The sequence below is a fragment of the Manacus candei genome, unplaced genomic scaffold, assembly GCF_025592945.1.
Source record: "Manacus candei isolate 608988 ecotype Guabito, Panama unplaced genomic scaffold, ASM2559294v1 h1tg000051l, whole genome shotgun sequence".
Lineage (NCBI taxonomy): Eukaryota > Metazoa > Chordata > Aves > Passeriformes > Pipridae > Manacus > Manacus candei.
Window position 1 is genome coordinate 5,409,277 of NW_026138099.1, and position 18,424 is coordinate 5,427,700.

At 37.3% G+C, this 18,424-nt stretch overlaps 2 protein-coding genes across 13 annotated transcripts in view; one reads left to right on the forward strand and one right to left on the reverse strand.

Moving 5' to 3' along the window:
• LOC127477273 (uncharacterized) overlaps nucleotides 1-18,424 on the forward strand; it is a 702,414-nt gene that overhangs the window by 245,349 nt on the left and 438,641 nt on the right. The gene's annotated exons all lie outside the window — the stretch shown is intronic.
• The window catches only part of CNTLN (centlein), a 263,978-nt gene that overhangs the window by 138,159 nt on the left and 107,395 nt on the right, over nucleotides 1-18,424 (reverse strand). For 6 of the 10 annotated variants that reach the window (XM_051801353.1, XM_051801345.1, XM_051801351.1 and 3 more), the window contains 3 exons: nucleotides 9,341-9,475; nucleotides 8,574-8,753; nucleotides 2,623-2,756 (listed from right to left, as the gene is read on the reverse strand). In XM_051801353.1, the coding sequence (XP_051657313.1) occupies nucleotides 2,623-2,756; nucleotides 8,574-8,753; nucleotides 9,341-9,475 (449 nt within the window). Of the gene's footprint in view, nucleotides 1-2,622; nucleotides 2,757-8,573; nucleotides 8,754-9,340; nucleotides 9,476-13,586; nucleotides 13,632-18,424 lie in introns of all 10 variants that reach the window. The other 4 variants (XM_051801346.1, XM_051801344.1, XM_051801348.1 and 1 more) reach the window with 1 other exon arrangement.

Here is an 18,424-nt window from a genome sequence, read left to right on the forward strand (position 1 = left end):
TAACTATTTTAAAGTCATTACTATTGTTAAGGGTAGGGACAGTTTTGGTACTCAAATCTGACAAGAGTGCGAACTAAGGGGGAAGAAAACCCAATATTACTACAAAAGAAGTACTTGGAAAATCATCAGGGATACATTTGGACTATGCACTAATCAAAGGAATAAAGTCATGGCCCACACTTCCACTAAAAATACAGGGGCAAGAAATTCTAATTCATTTTAGAATAGAGCTTACTATATTTGCAAGCAGTTTAACATTTTCTGGATACCTGTGACAGCAAGGCTAAAGTCTCAGTGAGTCAAGGAAACCTCTCCAGTTTGATGTTCAGAGTTCCACCAGAGCTCTGTGTCAGTGAGACTCAGACCGCCAACTGCTCAGATCAAAAAGTTCTAGATCCTGCATTTAGCATAATTTTAAAACAAAAATCACAGAGATGCATTGGAATTAATCTTCAGAAACAATGGGCAAGATTTTATGTTCTTTGAAAACATGAGAATGGAAAAGCTATCAGGGACTCTAAATAGATCCAGAAAATCTGTACTGAATGCAAACATGAAAAATATAACCAGGGAATGAATTTCTCAACTAATTCAGGAGTTTGAAATTAAACCCAGTGAGGTCAAGGTGTATTTTTCTGGATCTGCCTACGCTCCCTATGAAAGAAGACAACAAATGAAGGAAGCCTGTTTCCTTCCTTTGTTCTTCCAGAGTTTGTTTCTAATAATTACAACTGTGTTCCTGGTCTGTTTTAAAAAAGGAGGAAGGTGGGGAAGGTAGGAAGGCAGCAGACAGGGTGTCGTGATTTAAGCTCCGGTGGAAATCAAGCACCTTGCAGCCACTCTCTCAACACCCAACCAACCCCCTGACCCAGGCTGAATGGGGAGGAGAATCTAAGTAAAACTTGCATGTTGAGATAAGAACAGTTTCATAATTGAAAATAAAATAAAAAATTATGCTAAATAATATCAATAGTGATAATAAAAAGGAAACAAGTGATGTACAATGCAATTGCTCACCACCCACTGACTGATGTCAGGCCCACTTTTCTGAACCCAGGTCAGTCTCCCTTCCAGGTAACTCCCCCCTGGTTTATATACTGGGCATGACATTCTATGGTGTGGAATATCCCTTTGGTCAGTTCCGGCCACCTGTCCCAGCTGTGTTCCCTCCCACTGGCAGGGCATGGGACAAAGAAAAGAAAAAAAAAAAATCCTTGACTTAGGATAAACACAGCTTAGCATAAAAAACCCGCATCAGTTTGTTATCAACACCATTTTCATTCCAATAAGCACTATCCAAAATACAGCTCTATAACAGCTACTGAGAAGAAATTAACTACACCCTATCTAAAACCAGGACACAAGGAGACAGAGCAGTGGGAAGAATAGAGACATTTGCAAATAAGATCTTTTTCAGCTCCAGCAAATAGCAAAGAATACAATATTTTGAGAAATTTGAAGTTCAAGGATTTGGCCAATTCAGACTATTGTAAATCAAAACCATCAAGCAGTAAATTTTCTTACCTTAACTATCCAACCTTAAAATGCCTTCTTTGCTGTCCCTAGTCCTCACACAATTTCACAAATTCCATTGACTGCCTCTATCAGTACAATTTCCCAATAAACTTGCCTATTTTTATTGACTTTTTGAAACTCAACTGGTATTTATTCCTTTTAAACATGAAAATAATAATATCTCATTTTTCTTGCAGAGATTTCAACAAATACTAGGGTAACAATTAAGGTCAGATGCATCAAAAATATTTCTTGAGGCTTTTTTTCCAAAAACACGTAGATACTGACTCCCTATAGAAAGATGATTTCTGCCTGGAAAGCAAAGAGAAGTATCCATACCAATGATTTCTACATCCCAACTGCAGCTCTTCAGGTATAACCACAGTTTGAAGGAATATTGAAGGGAATATTATTTGTCTAACATAGAAGCGAAGTACTGTGTATGCCTCTGAAACTAAGAAGTGAAAAATGGACAATTTCCTGACAATCCAGCTAAAGTAACTGATTGTCTTCTGCCATTACCTTCATTCTGAGGAATTCAGTAGTCTAGTTAATTCATATAATTCATTCTGTCCTTCATTTCTTTTCCAAGACTCAAATAACACAGCACTAATCTTACAGATTCAGTGTAAAGAAATAGTGTGCGAGACTTAAAATAAAGCTTAAGTCACTGTGTTTTAAACATTTAGTACAGGCCTATGTAGATTTTTGTTGACTTGTCAGATTTGACTCTCATTAGAAAGTCAAACTTAGGTTTAAAGCTTTTCCAAGTTCAGGGCATTTAGCCTCTCTAATTAATATTTATGTCACCAATCATATTGTTAGTTTGTTACTTTCAGTAGAGATTGGTAGTTCTCTGACCCAACGCCAATTACAGAAGTGTACAAGTCTATACCCACTCAAAAACTGGTAAAATAGACCAAGTGTCAAAATATATCAGAGTTAGTCTACATAAACTGGTAGCCTTACATCCTGTGGAAACAGAATGATATTAAAATACACTGTTGCACAAAAATACTTCTAATGTAAAATACTGCTTTGTAAGTGGAACAGTAGCCTTTTCGAGAAGATTCAGATTTGAAGGTAATGAAATTATGAAATACTTACTTAGCTTTGATCACATCACAATTCTTTTGGAAGAGTTTTTCCTGTTTCACAGCTACATGAGATGACAAGTTACTGCATATACTGCGTAACTCTTTTATTTGTTCTCTTGCCTCTGCTAAATCAGTTTTCAAATTCTGCAAAGAAAGCATTTTAAATGCATTGAAGATAACGTATAAGAAACAGTCAAAATCTACTATGCATGTCATCTATGGATAGAGATATATGGCGTGCATATACCTGAATACATTTACTGTGGTCTAAGCAAATACATAAATATGTGTATATGTGCATGTATGAAAACTGTGAATACCAGAAAAAAAGGTGTATTTCAAATTTTAGTTGGCCATCTGTTCTTTAAGAAGTTTTCCTTAACTCTATTGCTGGATGTGGAAGGAGAATTCTGAATCAAATCTTTGCAAAATAATAGTACCCAATTTAACTACTGAATTGATGAAACTTTGTTTTTTAAGTAGAAATTCCTTAAAAAAAAAAAAAAAAAAAAGCAGGTTTACTGTTTTAAGCTCTCTAAAAAATTCACAATGATGTGTAGATCAACTAAGAAACATAGACATAGATTCATTTTTGAGACTGCTTAACTCTTGCTCTGGTTTTGCACTGCTAATTCAGTGCAAGGAATAGTTTCTTCAGGAAAAGAAATACCATACAAGAAAACTTCTGGAAGTGCTCTGAAAACAATGCAAGTAAGCAAGAGTTTGCCTTTTATCATAAGCCTTACTGTATAAGTTAGTTAGCAAACTGTGAAAGTGTCTACAAGAAATATAGCAGCAAGGCAACTTACTCAAGCAAGACCTCAATCTCTACATAAACCTTGCTAGAGTTCACTCAGAAGAGTATATCAATCCTTAAGAAGCTTCATATGACTATTCTCCACAGAGTGTTTTGAGGCAAGAATGGAAATATAAATATTACAGCAATATCTAGAACAGAGTTTGAGAAGGTGGCAACAGCCTTAGACCTGCTTTGGTATTATACCACTCACAGATGAAATCACTTGTTCTCAGTAAGGCAAATATTCCAGGATTCATCAATAATTTAAAATAAAAACCCCATAGTAGAATAGCATCCCTAATCTACTGCCAAGAGTATATTAGTTTTCCATTTACATATAGATTTAGTTAAAGAGATAAAAAATGCACATTTTTCCCTTTCAGCAATGATGCTTCTCATATCGAAGTTATCAAAATGTTTTTTTAACTGAAATGTAAATAATTAATTGTTTCTCTTTAAACATAAAAAATGGTTTATACATATTTAGAAGTATCAGAATGTACTACAATAGAATTCTTTGAACTTGGACAAGAATTACGTCCTGCTAAGCAATAGTAACATGGATGTGAGGAAACAGCAAAATCCACAAGTGAATGACATAGGAAAACTGCTTCTTGATAAGTCTCAAGCTATATATCTGATGTATCCAACTAATGAGCCATCATTCAATCTCAAAGGCTAGTAGAAAGACTTAATTTTTCCTTGAATAATGGAAGATTTCAGAATTATAGGAGATAGTTCACTATCAACACATGAAATTTTTGACGGGTACTCATCATCCATTGCAGAACACAACAAAAAGAATAAGTAAGAAACGATCTGGCCATAAATACAACTTGAGAAGTCATCTAATGGCAGAATGCAAAAATAAAAAAAAAGTAACTTTCAGTACTTCACCTCATTTGTGACATACATAACTTCAGATTTTGCTTTCAACTAAGTAACAAATCAATTCAACCTTTTGAATGTATTTTGAAACCTTGAGTTTTCTGGAAGCATTACTGAAAAACCAAAACATGAAAACAGGGATAAGGGAACAACCGGTTATACAAATAGCTTAGGTTTCATTCATCATCATAGCCAGTCTTCATGAACGAAGATTTGGGAAAGGTCTTTACCCTTCGAGCCTGCGCAGTGGATTTTTTAGGTGAGACACAGTGTGCGCTGAACTGAGCCCACCCTTTAATCCTGAGGTTCATCTGCCGGGGCTGAGCAAGCTTAGACGGTGGCAGCGAGGTCCTCAGGACGTAGGTTTGTTTAGAGTGACCTTCTCTTAGATGGATGGCCTTACAGGGCTGACGAGCTCCATCTGCCCAGGGAAGTCCCCTGACCGGGAATCGAACGGGCCCCCTGGTGGTCTAGTGGTTAGGATGCAGCGCTCTCACTGCCGCAGCTTAGGTACTGAAATATCATATATTGACATACAAAAGCTGTGCTGAATACTGAAATCAGAAATCTAATTCTGAATCATAGAAGTGTTTGGGTTGGAAGGGTTAAAAATTCACCTAATCCCAATCACCCCTGACATGGCCAAGGGACACCTTTCACTAGACCAGGTTGCTCAAAGCCCTGTCCAGCCTGGTTCTGAACACTGCCACACATGGGGCAGCCACAACCTCCCTGGGCAACTTCCTGTTCCAGTGTCTCACCACCCTCAAAGTAAAGAATTTCTTCCTAATACCTAACCTAACTTTCCCCTCTTTCAGTTTGTACCTATTACCCCTTGTCCTGTCACTACAGTTCCTGATGAAGAGTCCCTCTCTGGCTTCCCTGTAGGCCCCTTCCAGATACTGGAAGGTTGCTGTGAGGTTTCCATCCAATCTTCTCCAGGCTGAAGAGCCCAACTTTCCCACCCTGTCTACATAGAGGAGGTGTTCCAGTCCCCTTATTGATGTTGTAGCCCTTCTCTGGAGTTGCTCCAACAGTTCCATGTTCTTCTTATGCTGGGGACCTCCACGGGACCCCGCCCCACTCCTGGGCTGTCCTCCTGGGAAAAAGGTTTACTCTAGCCTCAAGTTTTCCTCTTTCAGCTTGTGTTGCCTTTCACCACTCCAACACACAAAGATGTAAAGAATGAATGCATCTCCTCCAACCCCTCCTGTTCGTGCTGGAGATGCTGCTGGGTGGCCCCAGCCCCAGAGCCATTCCTTCTCCTGGCCAAGTCAGCCTATCCCACCACCTCTCCTTGCAAGGTAAAGTCTCCAGATCCACTGTCCCACCTTCAGCCAGTTTACTGATGTCTTTCAGTACTGCAAATGTACCAAAAACAGTACCCAAAAAGAGATGTGGTATCGAGTACTGAGCAGAGTTCTTGGGGCCATGCCCCGCTCATACCTCTCATTGCTGGCCCCGATGCAGCGTGCTACCTGCCACTGCCCAGAGGTGTTCCCTGTTTGCCTGCAGGGCTCTGCCTTCACAGGGGAAGACTCATCATTTGTCCTGCCTAAGGTTCCCATTGTCCCAGTTCTGTCAAGCCCCACCCCAGATGGCAACAGCGCCTTCAAGCACATCCACTTCTCCCCAGTTTGGTGTCATCTGCAAATCTGATGATCACACCCACTGTTCCCTCTTCCAGATCACTGATAAAGATTTTAAGCAAGAAAGGTCCAGGATGGATCTTAGAGTACACCACTTACCACCAGACTACAGACTATTACAACCCATTAACTACAGCTCTCTCAATCCAAACATCCACATAGTTTCTTTAAACATGTTGCTGTCCACCTATCTAGCTATAACATCCTAACTTCGATAAAAGCATACAGCAAGACAGTGTCAAATATTAGCTAAAGTTAAGGTCAATCACAGCCAAGCTCTCCTCTTGTCCACAGACACAATCATTTTATCATATAAGCCAATCAGGTTGCTCAGGAACAATTCACCCTTGGTAAATCCATTATTGTTTCTGGTCATGTTCTCCATTAGTGCCCAGAAACTACTTCCAAGATGACCTTCTTTGTGATTTTCCCAGGGACTGCAGAGAGACTAACCAACCTTTCTTCTTGGATTATCCTTTTTATCATGGAGTTCCCCCAATAAAAGTTTTCTGCTACTTTTGAAGGACAATAGGCAGCTGCCTGAGAGTGCCATCAGCCAAATCTCCCAGCACCCTTGGATGCAGTTCCTTTCAGGTGGTCCAACAGATATGTACTAGTCAAGTTCTCTCAGGTATCCCCCAACACATCCACTCTCAGTACTTCTCACTGAAGCCTGTCTCTAGGCACAAACTTTTAGGGACATCTTGGAGAAGACTGAGGCAAAGATGATATTTAGTACCTGTGCCGTATCTATTACCTTCTGTCACTAATTCATCATTCTGTTTCAGCAACAGGTCCCCATTTTACTTGTTCTGCTTTTTACTGATAAAGTAGTGCAAGAAACTCATAACAGTCATTACTTGCAAGTCAACGGCAGGTTGGTTACCACTACCCTCAGGTGCTCAGACGATGCTTCTGAACTCCTCCTCTATAGTTTTCACTGTTTCTACTTCCTGAACACTGTTTTCCACACCCACCCTGGCACCTGGTGATTAATTCTGTTTAACCACACCGGTCTCCTGATATATCCACTTGTTTTCCTGAGCATCAGGGTGGATCATACGTGGGATTGAAGAAAGATGTCTTTGAAGACTTGACACTTTTTCCTGAGTTCTTCATCCTTCAGTGCTGCTTCTCATGGGATTTCACTTACTGGTTCTCTGAACAAGCTGAAGACTCTGCTTCTCACCTCCAGGTCTGCACTATGCTATTCTCCTTCCTTCATTGTCTCAGGGTCTTGGTCTTGACAACTTCATGGTAACTGTAGCCTGGTCTGTCATTATTATTTTCTTAATCAGTTCTTCCTTGTTTGTAAACAGCAAATCCAGCTGTGTGACATCCCTGGCTGGCTCAGGCAACACCCATACCCAGAAGTAACCTCTGTCATAGTCTAAACAACACCTTGACCTGCTTGTAATGCCACTCTGAAACACCAACACTACTAATTCCCATCCCTGCAATCACCTGGCTCTGACACACCTTTCTCTCATAAGTGTGCCTCATCAGCCAGGAGGAGAGAGACATAAAAATTATTCTGTGTTCACTGAAGGTATGAGTAACAGATTTCCAATAATTTATCCAATATTAACAAGCACCACATTTGACAACTTGAAAATTATTACATCAGTTTAGCACACACTAGATTTTTCTGTCCCAAGTATCAATAAACCATTTCTTGCCCTGGGAATCCCATAATCCTTTCATGATAACCCTCCAAAGGAGGCAATTTGCAGGAACTTTACTTCACATGTTAGCAGATCTGAATGAAACTCTTGACAAATGGTTTCCATCAGCACAACAGTTGGAAGCAATACCAAAACAACTGAATTGCTAGTGCAAGGAAAAAGGATGTTTCTGGGTGAGGTATTAATTAGATAGTTACTACAATGAATGTACTTCAATAATGTAAAAGAACACACCATTGTAAGTGTACAATTAGTCATGTAAAAAATAAGAATCCAATACCTAGATATGTATATAAGTAGCTGTCAAACACTAAGATACTATGTTTGTGGTTTATTTCTTATAAGGAATTTTAAAAAATGCTAGCCAATTTTCACCAGCAAACAAGAAAAAGTGTCATTTAAATAAAAGAGAAAATATTCCGTACCATGTATTCAATTATATTCTTTTTTGTTTTCTTATAAACAGTGAAAAGAACTTTTTAATACAAGCGATAATAAGTTCTCTCACAGAATGGAGACCTTTGGAGGCTAGGACACAATTTATTTGAAATTACACTTAAAATTTAAAGTGTTGTTGCAAAACAACAATTATGAAGAATACTGCAACAAAATTATAGGTAAGTTAATTACACATCAAGAAAAAATTTGTGATAACAGTTTTAAGCTGTTATTATTTCACATATATTTCTATTATCTTAAAGTACAGTATCTTTTATTTTTTAATGCTTACATTTTAAGATTACTATTTGAAGTCAGATTCCTGCTTTGCAACATCAATTTTTAAAAAGCTGTGGGTCTTAAGTGAAGGAATGTAAATGAATGCAAGTCCCCACTGATAAATTTGAATATATAACTTGCTATTTAAAGAAAATAACTTGTAGTGAAATGTCTGGAGAAGTTAATTCTGAAATAACATCTAGGAGTCCATTCCAATTCATACCTTTATTATGGCATCGCTGCCAGATTTTTCCATTTTCCATTGTGCCTCCTGCTTCCTCAGTTTCTCCAGGTCACTTAGTAGGTCAGCACAGCATGTATTTAATCCCTTATTTTCCTCCTCCAGCTTTTTTATAACCAGTCTGTTTTGCTCTTCCTTCTTCTGTGCACACTCCTCAGTGTCCTGTAGAACAGTACCACAAGGGCCGATAAACAAAAAAGTGAGAACTAATCAGCAAATATAAACTGTGCAGTTTTACCCTCACAGCAGCTTCTTCTATATTTGATGGCCAAGGTCACCTGTGTACTTTTATTGGCCTCCTTCATGCAGGTGGAAGGGTCATATTTTTTAGCTGGATGACAGCTTTGATGAGTACACATTTGCAAAGAGCCCATTAATTGATCAAGCTGCCTTTGATGCTGTCCCCAGCTATTTTTGAGACCCACACAGACATATCCTCCCAGACCTCGGCTTTATCAATTAATAATGCCAGTCCCATCAGAATCTAATTACAAGAAGCCACATCTTCACACTCCCACTTTCTTTGCTCCATTTCCATCATTAACTATTTATCTGAAAGTTATAAAGCTTGGATTCTTGGCTTTAAAGCATCTTCCTCAGAGTTGGTATGTGAGAAAATGGTAAGGTATAGCAAGGCCTAAGGCAATTTTTTCTCCAAGCTTGTCACTTTCTGTGCCACAAAGGCTGACATTGCTTAAAGAACTGCTTCAAAGCTACAGTCTTAAGAAACGATGTACAAGTCAATATACCTTAAGTTCTCGGCTTTTATCTTTAAATTTCTGGTTCAAGGTACTGAATTCATTCTTCAGACAGGCATTTTCCTCCTCCACAGCATTTTTTCTCTGCATTAAGTTGTTTATCTCCTCGTGCTGTCCTGTGAGTCTCTATTTAAATTAAAAAAAAAAGAAAAAAAAGGTGTTCATAGACAAAAAGCAATTGCGAAAGGGCATGCATGTCCTATGTTTTAGACCTATGAAATGTAACTATCTGACATATATAATTTTTACAGCATTGTTTTAATTTCATTAGTACTTTAATCATACACAAAACTGAAAGACTGTAAGACACATTAAGGTAAATGAGGAACCAAATATCTTGCTGCTGCTGAACTAAGAAGTCAATAAATGCAGAACTGAATGGAAATTACTCAGTGAAGCTCATTGGCAGAACTTTTATCTGTGCTTATGTACTTAGAACACAATAGAATATTGTTTAACTTGAACTTCTAGCACACCAAAAATCAAGTCAGAGAGCTGACTTCAAAATTCTACAGAATTTTGATAGTAATTAGAAATTACTTTTAAGTGAAGCTTCCAAAAAGATTATGAAACAAAATAGTCGTAAAGAGAGAATTAAGTCTAGCTGAATATGCAGCTCAAGGAAAATAACACAACATTGCTCAATGCATACAAGAGTTCAGTGTACTCACATATAACAAAATCTTGCTGCCATAAAAAAAGAACTTCAAGTTCCTGTGATAAATACTTGCATTCTATTCTTATTACATTTGTACTAAAACACCCTCACTCTTAAAGGCATATTAGAACACTGCATTTTTCTCCAGGAGTCTGTTTTAATTCCACATACTGTTTTGTCCTGCCTCTTCTTAAAGAAATCAAAAGGGTATTAATCTAACATTTTCCTAGCAGTGACACTGTAACTGTAGAACAAAAATTGATGCAAATTTTATGTCAGGACAAAAACGTAACTGCTCTGCCTTTAATACATAGGCTAAAATGAATGTGTTCAGAAACATAAAAAATTATCAACAAGATGATACACCTCTAGATTAATCTACAATATTGCTGATAACATACGTAAGGGGTTTTGGTGTTCAAAGGTTACATCTGGTTCACAGGTATGTAAGACACGAAAAGAAATGAAAATTTGCCAGGTAAAAACACACAAAACAATACATTTGAAGTCATTTGCACTTTGGATATATTATTACAGTTGAAGGAATGAACTGATGCTGAGAGATGATTTAGTTGAATTTTTAGAAAGGTATGAATCCACATTATTATGGAAAGCATCAGTTATTTCGTGTGTTGCCTTCCCACTCCCCAGGTCCTCACATAATTTCAGTAAGCAGCTCCTTTGAGTTTTCCTGCCAGCTCATTACTACTTGTTTAACATTTATCAAGACAAAGTCTGTATCTGAAGAACACCCTCAAAAATTCCACCTATCTGAAAGAGACTGCTGGCTCTGACCTAAAAATTCACAAATACACACACTCAAAAAAGCTCCAGCTCTTCAAGGATCTAATTTCTGAGTACAGAGCTACATAATGTTACTATTTAGTTTCATTATATACTCTGTGGAAACTGGTAAGCAGACGTATATTTGTGACACAAAATCAATGATATTTAGGTTCTGTCTAGAATGGGATATTTTCCAGCAATGTAGAGGATGAATGGAGACATGAAGGTACAAAAGTGCTGCTAGCTATTTCAAATGTTTGTTCTGTATTGCTGAGATTAAATTTTCAACTGAAATAAGGTACTTACACTGCATACTTTTCAGGATAATCAGACAGATTATCCTGAGTCACACTTGCACACTAATTACTTATCTCCACAACTGACCCCCTTAACACTTTAAATTAATCAAGAGGCAAATACACCACATCAATTACTAAGCAGCAAACTCACCTGAGTAGTCTACAAAGTCATCTACTGCAGCAGTAGTGAAACATTATCTAGGTAAGTTACACTTGCACAGAAAAAAATCCTGTAATGTTTCAAAGCATTTTTCTTGGGTTACCACTTTGCATGCTCTTATCTTTTCCTCTAAATGAACTGAACTTTTACTCTCATATCTGCTCATTTCACATTCTTATAAAGAAGGGAAAAAACCCAGAAGTATGACTTGGGAGCCATGACTGGGCAGACATAAGGGTCATTAAAAAGAATTTTCTAGATACAGACAAGTAAATTATCGTCTGCCCTTGCCTGTGCAGCTGTTTTTGTACTTTGCTTCCTCAACCTACAAATTACCTTGCCTAATAGGAGAAAGAGAGTAAAGACTGATTTCTTAAGAAGAGAACACAAGCAGTGTTCCTAAAAGACCTCCCTGTTCTGACAGGCAAGTGAAACAGCGGGGAAGAAAAACATACCTGATCAACATACAGGGCAACCTCCTACACGAGGCTATTTTAACAGATTTCACCAGGTGAAACACTCATCAGGAATTTGTCTATTCCCACAGTATCTACTGGTATTTGTCTAGATACCATAAAGACAGGCTGATGCTACATAAGAACAAACTCAGCTTACATTTTGTGTTGAATCAGTTGTACTTGTTTGAATACAACAGGACAAAAGCAATGTTTGACACCTTCATGCTCAAGAACCACAGCACTGTTGGATCAAGGGCTGGACTTGATGATCTTGGAGGTCTTTTCCAACCCAGCTGATTCTATCATTCTATGATAACTAAAACAGCTAAAGTACACTTCCAAAGGTTTTTTCATAGACAAACTTCCAAGAAAGAAAACTGTATTCTAGACGTAAATTTTCTCTAATGAAAACCAAAAGAATCTGATTTTACTCTTTTGTTTAGCTGGGAAGAATCAAAGAGTATTCCCTCTATACTGCTGGAGCTCTGAGTGCTCCAGGCAACAGTACATACAAAGAAAGAAACACTGCGACCTGGTGTAGCAGACCTTTTGATGTTTAAAAGGACTGTCATTCCAGAATTCATTTTTCATCACTTAACTACAGCACAATACAATTTTTTTTCTTCCATAATAATGTTATATTGTTTACTAGAAAATACTACTTTTTAAAATACCTTCATATGAACCTGAAGAGGAAGCAAAATAACATACTACGTCAAACTGAGGAAATCTGCTATGAAAATGACAGGTCAGAACTGAAAGAAGAAATTAATCCTTTTTTGTCTTAGTTGAGAACATCTCAGTCTTTTCATGGCAATAGGATGTTAAAATTATCTGTCCATATTTTATGTGAACACATATAAAACAGAAGTTTTTAAATTAAAACCTCATTTCCAACCATTGTGAATTTAGACAGTATGGAGAAAGTGAAAGTGGCAACAAAAACAACTCCTTAACACTAGGAGTCTGATTCCAAAACCAATGTGAGTTAGCATAAAAATACGAGAACTTGTGTACTGTTTGATGTTGCAGACACAATCACTGAAATTCCAGTCTTCAGTGAAAGATTTTTTTCATCTGCTAAATTAAAAGCATGTGGAAAGAACTATGAAACAACAGCTGTATTTGCTATTACTGCATAAAGTATTCTCCAAACTTTTATATTTTGGGGGTCAAGGCAGGGAAAAACTAACTCTTATCTCTGCATTTTGAAATCTGATCAGACTGCACTGCTAAATCAGTATTGCATACCTACCTCTATATGGGTTCATAAATTGCAGATAAGAGCAGGTTTTACTTCACAACAACAAGTTAACTCAAACTAGGGTGAAAACATCTAGCAGAAATACAAGGATGACATATATCCTTCAATGCTAACAATTCTAAAAATATACAAATGCAAAAACACGCTGGCTGTTGAAGTGCTTCATGAAAATACTCAAATCTCTGCACCACAATATTAAGTTATCCGTTTATGACTGCAACAAAGGAGCATGCATTTGATTTCCACCACTGAAAGGATCAGGGTAAAAAGAAATACTATATTCTGTGCTTTCTTCATTGCACTCTTTATCAGAAGCTTTCACTGTGCCATAGTCCACTTTTAATATACCATGTGAAAAAAAAAAGTAAAAATGAATACAAACTGATGAAAAATTGAAGTATTTTCTCACAAGCAGTGACTTTAAAGAAATACTGCCATCTTAAGCGGAAACAAAATTAATTTAGTAATGAAATTATTTTATTAAAGCTTAAATGTGACAATATTGTTTCTTTCAAATGTCTTTTCCTCAAAATTTTGACTTCAACCTTTTGAGACTTATTCCCTCCCTTTCATCCTCTCTTTTTCCTCACTGAGTAATTGAGGTTGACTTACCACACTCTTTAACTTCTCCTCTCCTTCCACCTTCTCCTTTTGTTTCTAGCAGGAATTGAAAAATAAGTAGACACTCACACTAAAAATGTGTGAGTAACATCTCACAGCTTCCCTTGATTTCAGTTTCTTAAATCTCCCTTTAAATTTTTTACAACTTCATTAGTTCTCATGGTTCTAAACTTGAACGTTCATATGCATGTTTAACAGGCAACAGTCATATTCTCATATAGTTCTCCCAGACAAAGGAAAAAAAAAGAAAATATTAAAATGAACAAAAGAAATCCACTCTCTTTCATCTCATGACTATTCATTAGATTCTTTAATTATTTTCAGATGTAGGATGAACAGAAGTTCCATGTAAATAATTTATGAAAAGGTAACCATATGCTATAAAAGTCATCTGCTGCATTCTGCAGCCTGTAGTATCCTTTCAGACTCAAAATGACACTAGCTAGTTATAATATAAACTAGAAGTTATTTTTAAATCCATACTGCTCCAAAAGTAAAATTTCAACAGTGCTACCTGATTTTACAGTAGGCAGATTCCAGAAGATACCTGTATTCACAGCTGACTATTCAACTTAGAACTTGACTCCTAACAAGGATGAAAAACCAATGAAAAATAGCAAGTGACATAACTCATGCAACAGTATTTTGAAAGCATATCTGACACAGCCTGGGGGAATAAGGATTCTTCCTCTTTGGACACAAAGGATGAAATGGACCTTTATTGAAGGGAGGAGCTGACTTATAAAGGGTAGGGAAGGAAGATACTGGAAACATGGGTGGAGCTAGGGAGGAGTTAGGGAGGAGAATGTTAATGCAGACCATATAAGGAGAAAAAAGGGAGGTATTAACCAAATAAGGGATTACTAAATAATGAGTTACTGCAATGTGACACCTGTGAGCCAATCAGGGAGAAGGGCATAAACCAGGGTACAGAACACTGAGGATTTTTTATAAAAAGCGGGGAATAGGGTACAATAAAGGGTAAAAATACAATGAACATTGAACATGAACACAATTGCAGAGTCTCAACAGTCCCATTCATCATCTGAATGTAGAGAAGGTGCTGTCCTCGGGGGTCCCGCAGATCTCTTCACATATCTCTATTTCTTTTTTCCACTGCTCGTAATCAAACCTCTCCTGGTCTCCCACATATATCCCATTTTTAATTCCTATTTTTCACACCTAACTTTCTGCTAGAACAATCTTAAATAAATTAAAAAACAAAGCATAAATAGAGAGTAATTGAAGTAGGGGAGCTCACTTGATTTTCATACTAGCAGAAGTTGGTTTGTTTTTCCTCATCCAATCCCATGCTTTCCAGGATTCCCTGAGATAAAACAATTTAAAAAATTGTTTCTGAGGAAAAGCAGTATGAAACTGCAAGCAAGCACCTGTAAATGAATTTCCAAAATGAATGAGAACTTCTGAATGCCTATTTCTATCAATACTAGACATGAAATAAAACATGGTAACTTAAAGATGTAGACAAGGAAAAACAGTCTTAAAACACTGTCCATTCAAATGTGTTTTCCTACCATTTATGCGCTGGAGGAAAAGGGCAGGTCTGTTTTGCAGGAAATAGAACAGAAAATGAAGATTCTTTAAAGCCCTTTTTTTAAGAGGATCAGGTATAATGGTTCTACAGAGAAGCAGACCCACAATATGAGCAGCTGACTTCATCCTGCAGGTAGGGAATATGTATTTACTCCTCTACTATTAGTCGGCCTTGCTCCTGAATTCTCACCTGACCCACAGATTAAGGAAGGGTCAAACAGCATAATCTACTATAAACATCATGTTCCCTATAGCCCTCTTTGGACTTACCTGATGTGATTAGTTTGGTGTCTTCAGCAGAGTTTGCTATCTTAATCAAAACACCTGTCAGAATTTTTCAGTATTTAAACACATGGTGGAAATAAACAGTAGCTTCATGGAGTGTATCACCCTTGCAAGTCTAGCATCTCACTTTCCCCTAGCAGCAATGGAACCGTCTCTCATCAACAACCTACTGAGTAGGTCACAGTATGGACAAAACTTTTTTACGATGTGCACCATCTCCTTCCGCTCAAGCTGCTCCTTACAACTCCACTGCAGCACCTTCTTTCTTCCATCCACTAAAACAAAGCTTTACAGATCTTTTCTTACAATACCTTGCAACCCTTTGTATCCCTTTCTCCTGGTTTCTTCTGCTGCACAGGTATAGCGCAAGAAAACACTAACAGCAGCTGCATTTTTGCATTAATAAGGGAACCAAATGCTGTTTCTGGCATCTGTGCAATAGGTTTTCCATCTCTGAAACAATGAATACAGAAGCTGTTTGCCCTTTAAAGGGGAAATACTTAGAGGCAGTTTTTCACAAAAATACACCTCTAGTTTGGAAATAAGACAGCATTTTTTCAAAATCGAAAAGCTGTACATCTATAATAAATGCACCATCAATATCAACCAGTACAGCATGTATTGCAGCAATGCATCTGCTACATTTAGAGATTAATTGTCCATTTTCCTCTAATGAGTGTATAACAGCTCTCAGGATAACTACTGCAAACACTGACAATATAATCTGACAGTTTTGCCACCACTAGTGATCCTCTGCATCAGGACAGATCAGATTTTCTATATGACCCATAACACAGTGCTGTAAAGCAACATTGCCCAATAAATTGATTTTTTTCTCTATTCTTTCCTTTCTTCTTAGCAACCATGTCATGAAAATAAGCAGCAGCACAGCCTTCTAGGTCAGGCAACATAAAATCCAGAGTATTTTTTTTACCCCCTACTCCCTATACTAATCTCACACCAAAATCAACAATCTGCTAAATAAGCTTTTCTCTTATCCTCATTGAAGAGGATGATCTTGATGGATGTAGGTTTGGATTTTTTTTCCCTGTGGTCTCCTTTCCAGCAAGGCTTATACAGCGTTCTCAGAGTGAATTAGCCTCTGCCTCTGGAAGTGTGCATGACAATCTGAGATCTGCAGGAATCAATACGTACTAGCATCTATGCCTGACACAGCAGTATTTCATTACCCTCATATGCATCAATGCTGCCAGATCAGGTGTAGCAAAGAAATAACAGCCGTTGCTCTGATCAAGTGTTCCGACAAGCCCCTTCCTAAGTGATGTCAGCAGATTCGCAAGGCCAGAACCTAATCTCACAGGGCACTGCTATTTGATCCTTAAAGCACAACCATCTTCTTGAACTTGAGGAAATCTGCCTGTATTCCAATATAAAGCCATGATATATGAAAACCTTCCTCATCAAATATCCTTAAAGGGGGAATAAAATCCAGCTTCAACCTCTTAAAACCATACTGACTTTAGAACTTTAAAAAAAAAAAGCGTCACTACAGCAATGAAATAGTATACTGAACACAGTTAAGCAGTTAATCTCTTCTGCAGTAGAATCAGATTCCAATGGCTTTAGAAACCATTTCTACCTCACAAAAAAGGCTATGCTATTGGCTGTACAATATACTCATTAGCTATACGATAACTATGCTTAACTGGACTGAAAATGAAATTTCCAAACTAGACACTAGCTCCCAAGACGATGAATGAGATCATAAAGATGACCTACCTCTTCCTTCTAGGCTTAAATATTCTGCTCAATATTTAAGAAATCATGCATTTCAAACTAATGTAATGGGCAGAGGACAAGAGACATCACATTTCTTTACTTACTGTACTTTTTCCTGTCTAATCCAAGTGCAGCTATCATATCATGGTTTTGTAGAATCACCACTAAGAGTATGAAGGCTGAGTTATAAAGATCCAGAAGCTTTAGTCAACTTCAGGAGTGGCTACACAGGCAAATTACTGAAAAGGTAACGCATGGATTTACAATACACCTGTAGGAATACCCAATATAGCTGTTTTTTTGCAGAGTTAAGTAGGAAAACTACTCGCCTCAAAATGGAGTTACCTACCTCACAGGAACAGATTTTCAACAGGTAGAAAAAGCATTCCTGCCACGAATTCAAACAAAAATACTAATGAGCTGTAAAGGTACACTGTAATTTACAGCTTATTAATTTATTCAAACAAACAAGCCCACAGATATTAGCAATAGTCATCACACTACCTACCTCAGGTAGCGTTCTATCAATAAACCAAAATCAGCAGCTTTCAACTATGTGAATAATATACTTTCCTTCCCATCTTTCTCACTGAGATCAAGTCCTTAACAAGATTTCCCTTCCTTAATTTTATGAGAAAACTAACTAGTAGATGGCAAGCAGAAAGGTACAAAGATATATGATAATTCACTGATGCAGTTCAAAGGTGTTACATAAAACACAGGTTTCACCACTGAAGGCTGATCCCTTTTCCAGTGTACATATCGAGTAAAATGAACTTTTTAAGGAAAAAAAATGTGTTAGTGTCCTCAGACATATTATGTCTGAAGTATTCATAAATCTCCTTCACTGGACAAACTTTTTTGCAAAGAGTTTATAAACTTTGCATAATCTCATCACTGCTGACACATTCATCCAAACTCCTTATTACTGAAATTATCCTCCTGTCCCTCATTATACAAGAATAATCAGGCTTATATGCTACTGGAAATAAAGTGTTTAAATGGCAGTAATGTCTGTATACCTTTGTCTTAATTTAACAAAAGCATTTTACTACAAAGAAAAATACAATCATGTGAAGGTACAAAAGTTAAGAAAAATTTATTAGTGTTAATTAATGCCTGAAGGTAGAATTATGCTTCTTTCAATTGGACCCATTAAAGGGGCTTTAATATAGATTTGCACAGCAAGCTGAAGATTTTCAACTGCAGATAATGAGGCAAGCTAGTACTATTTTAACCCCTCTAGAGTA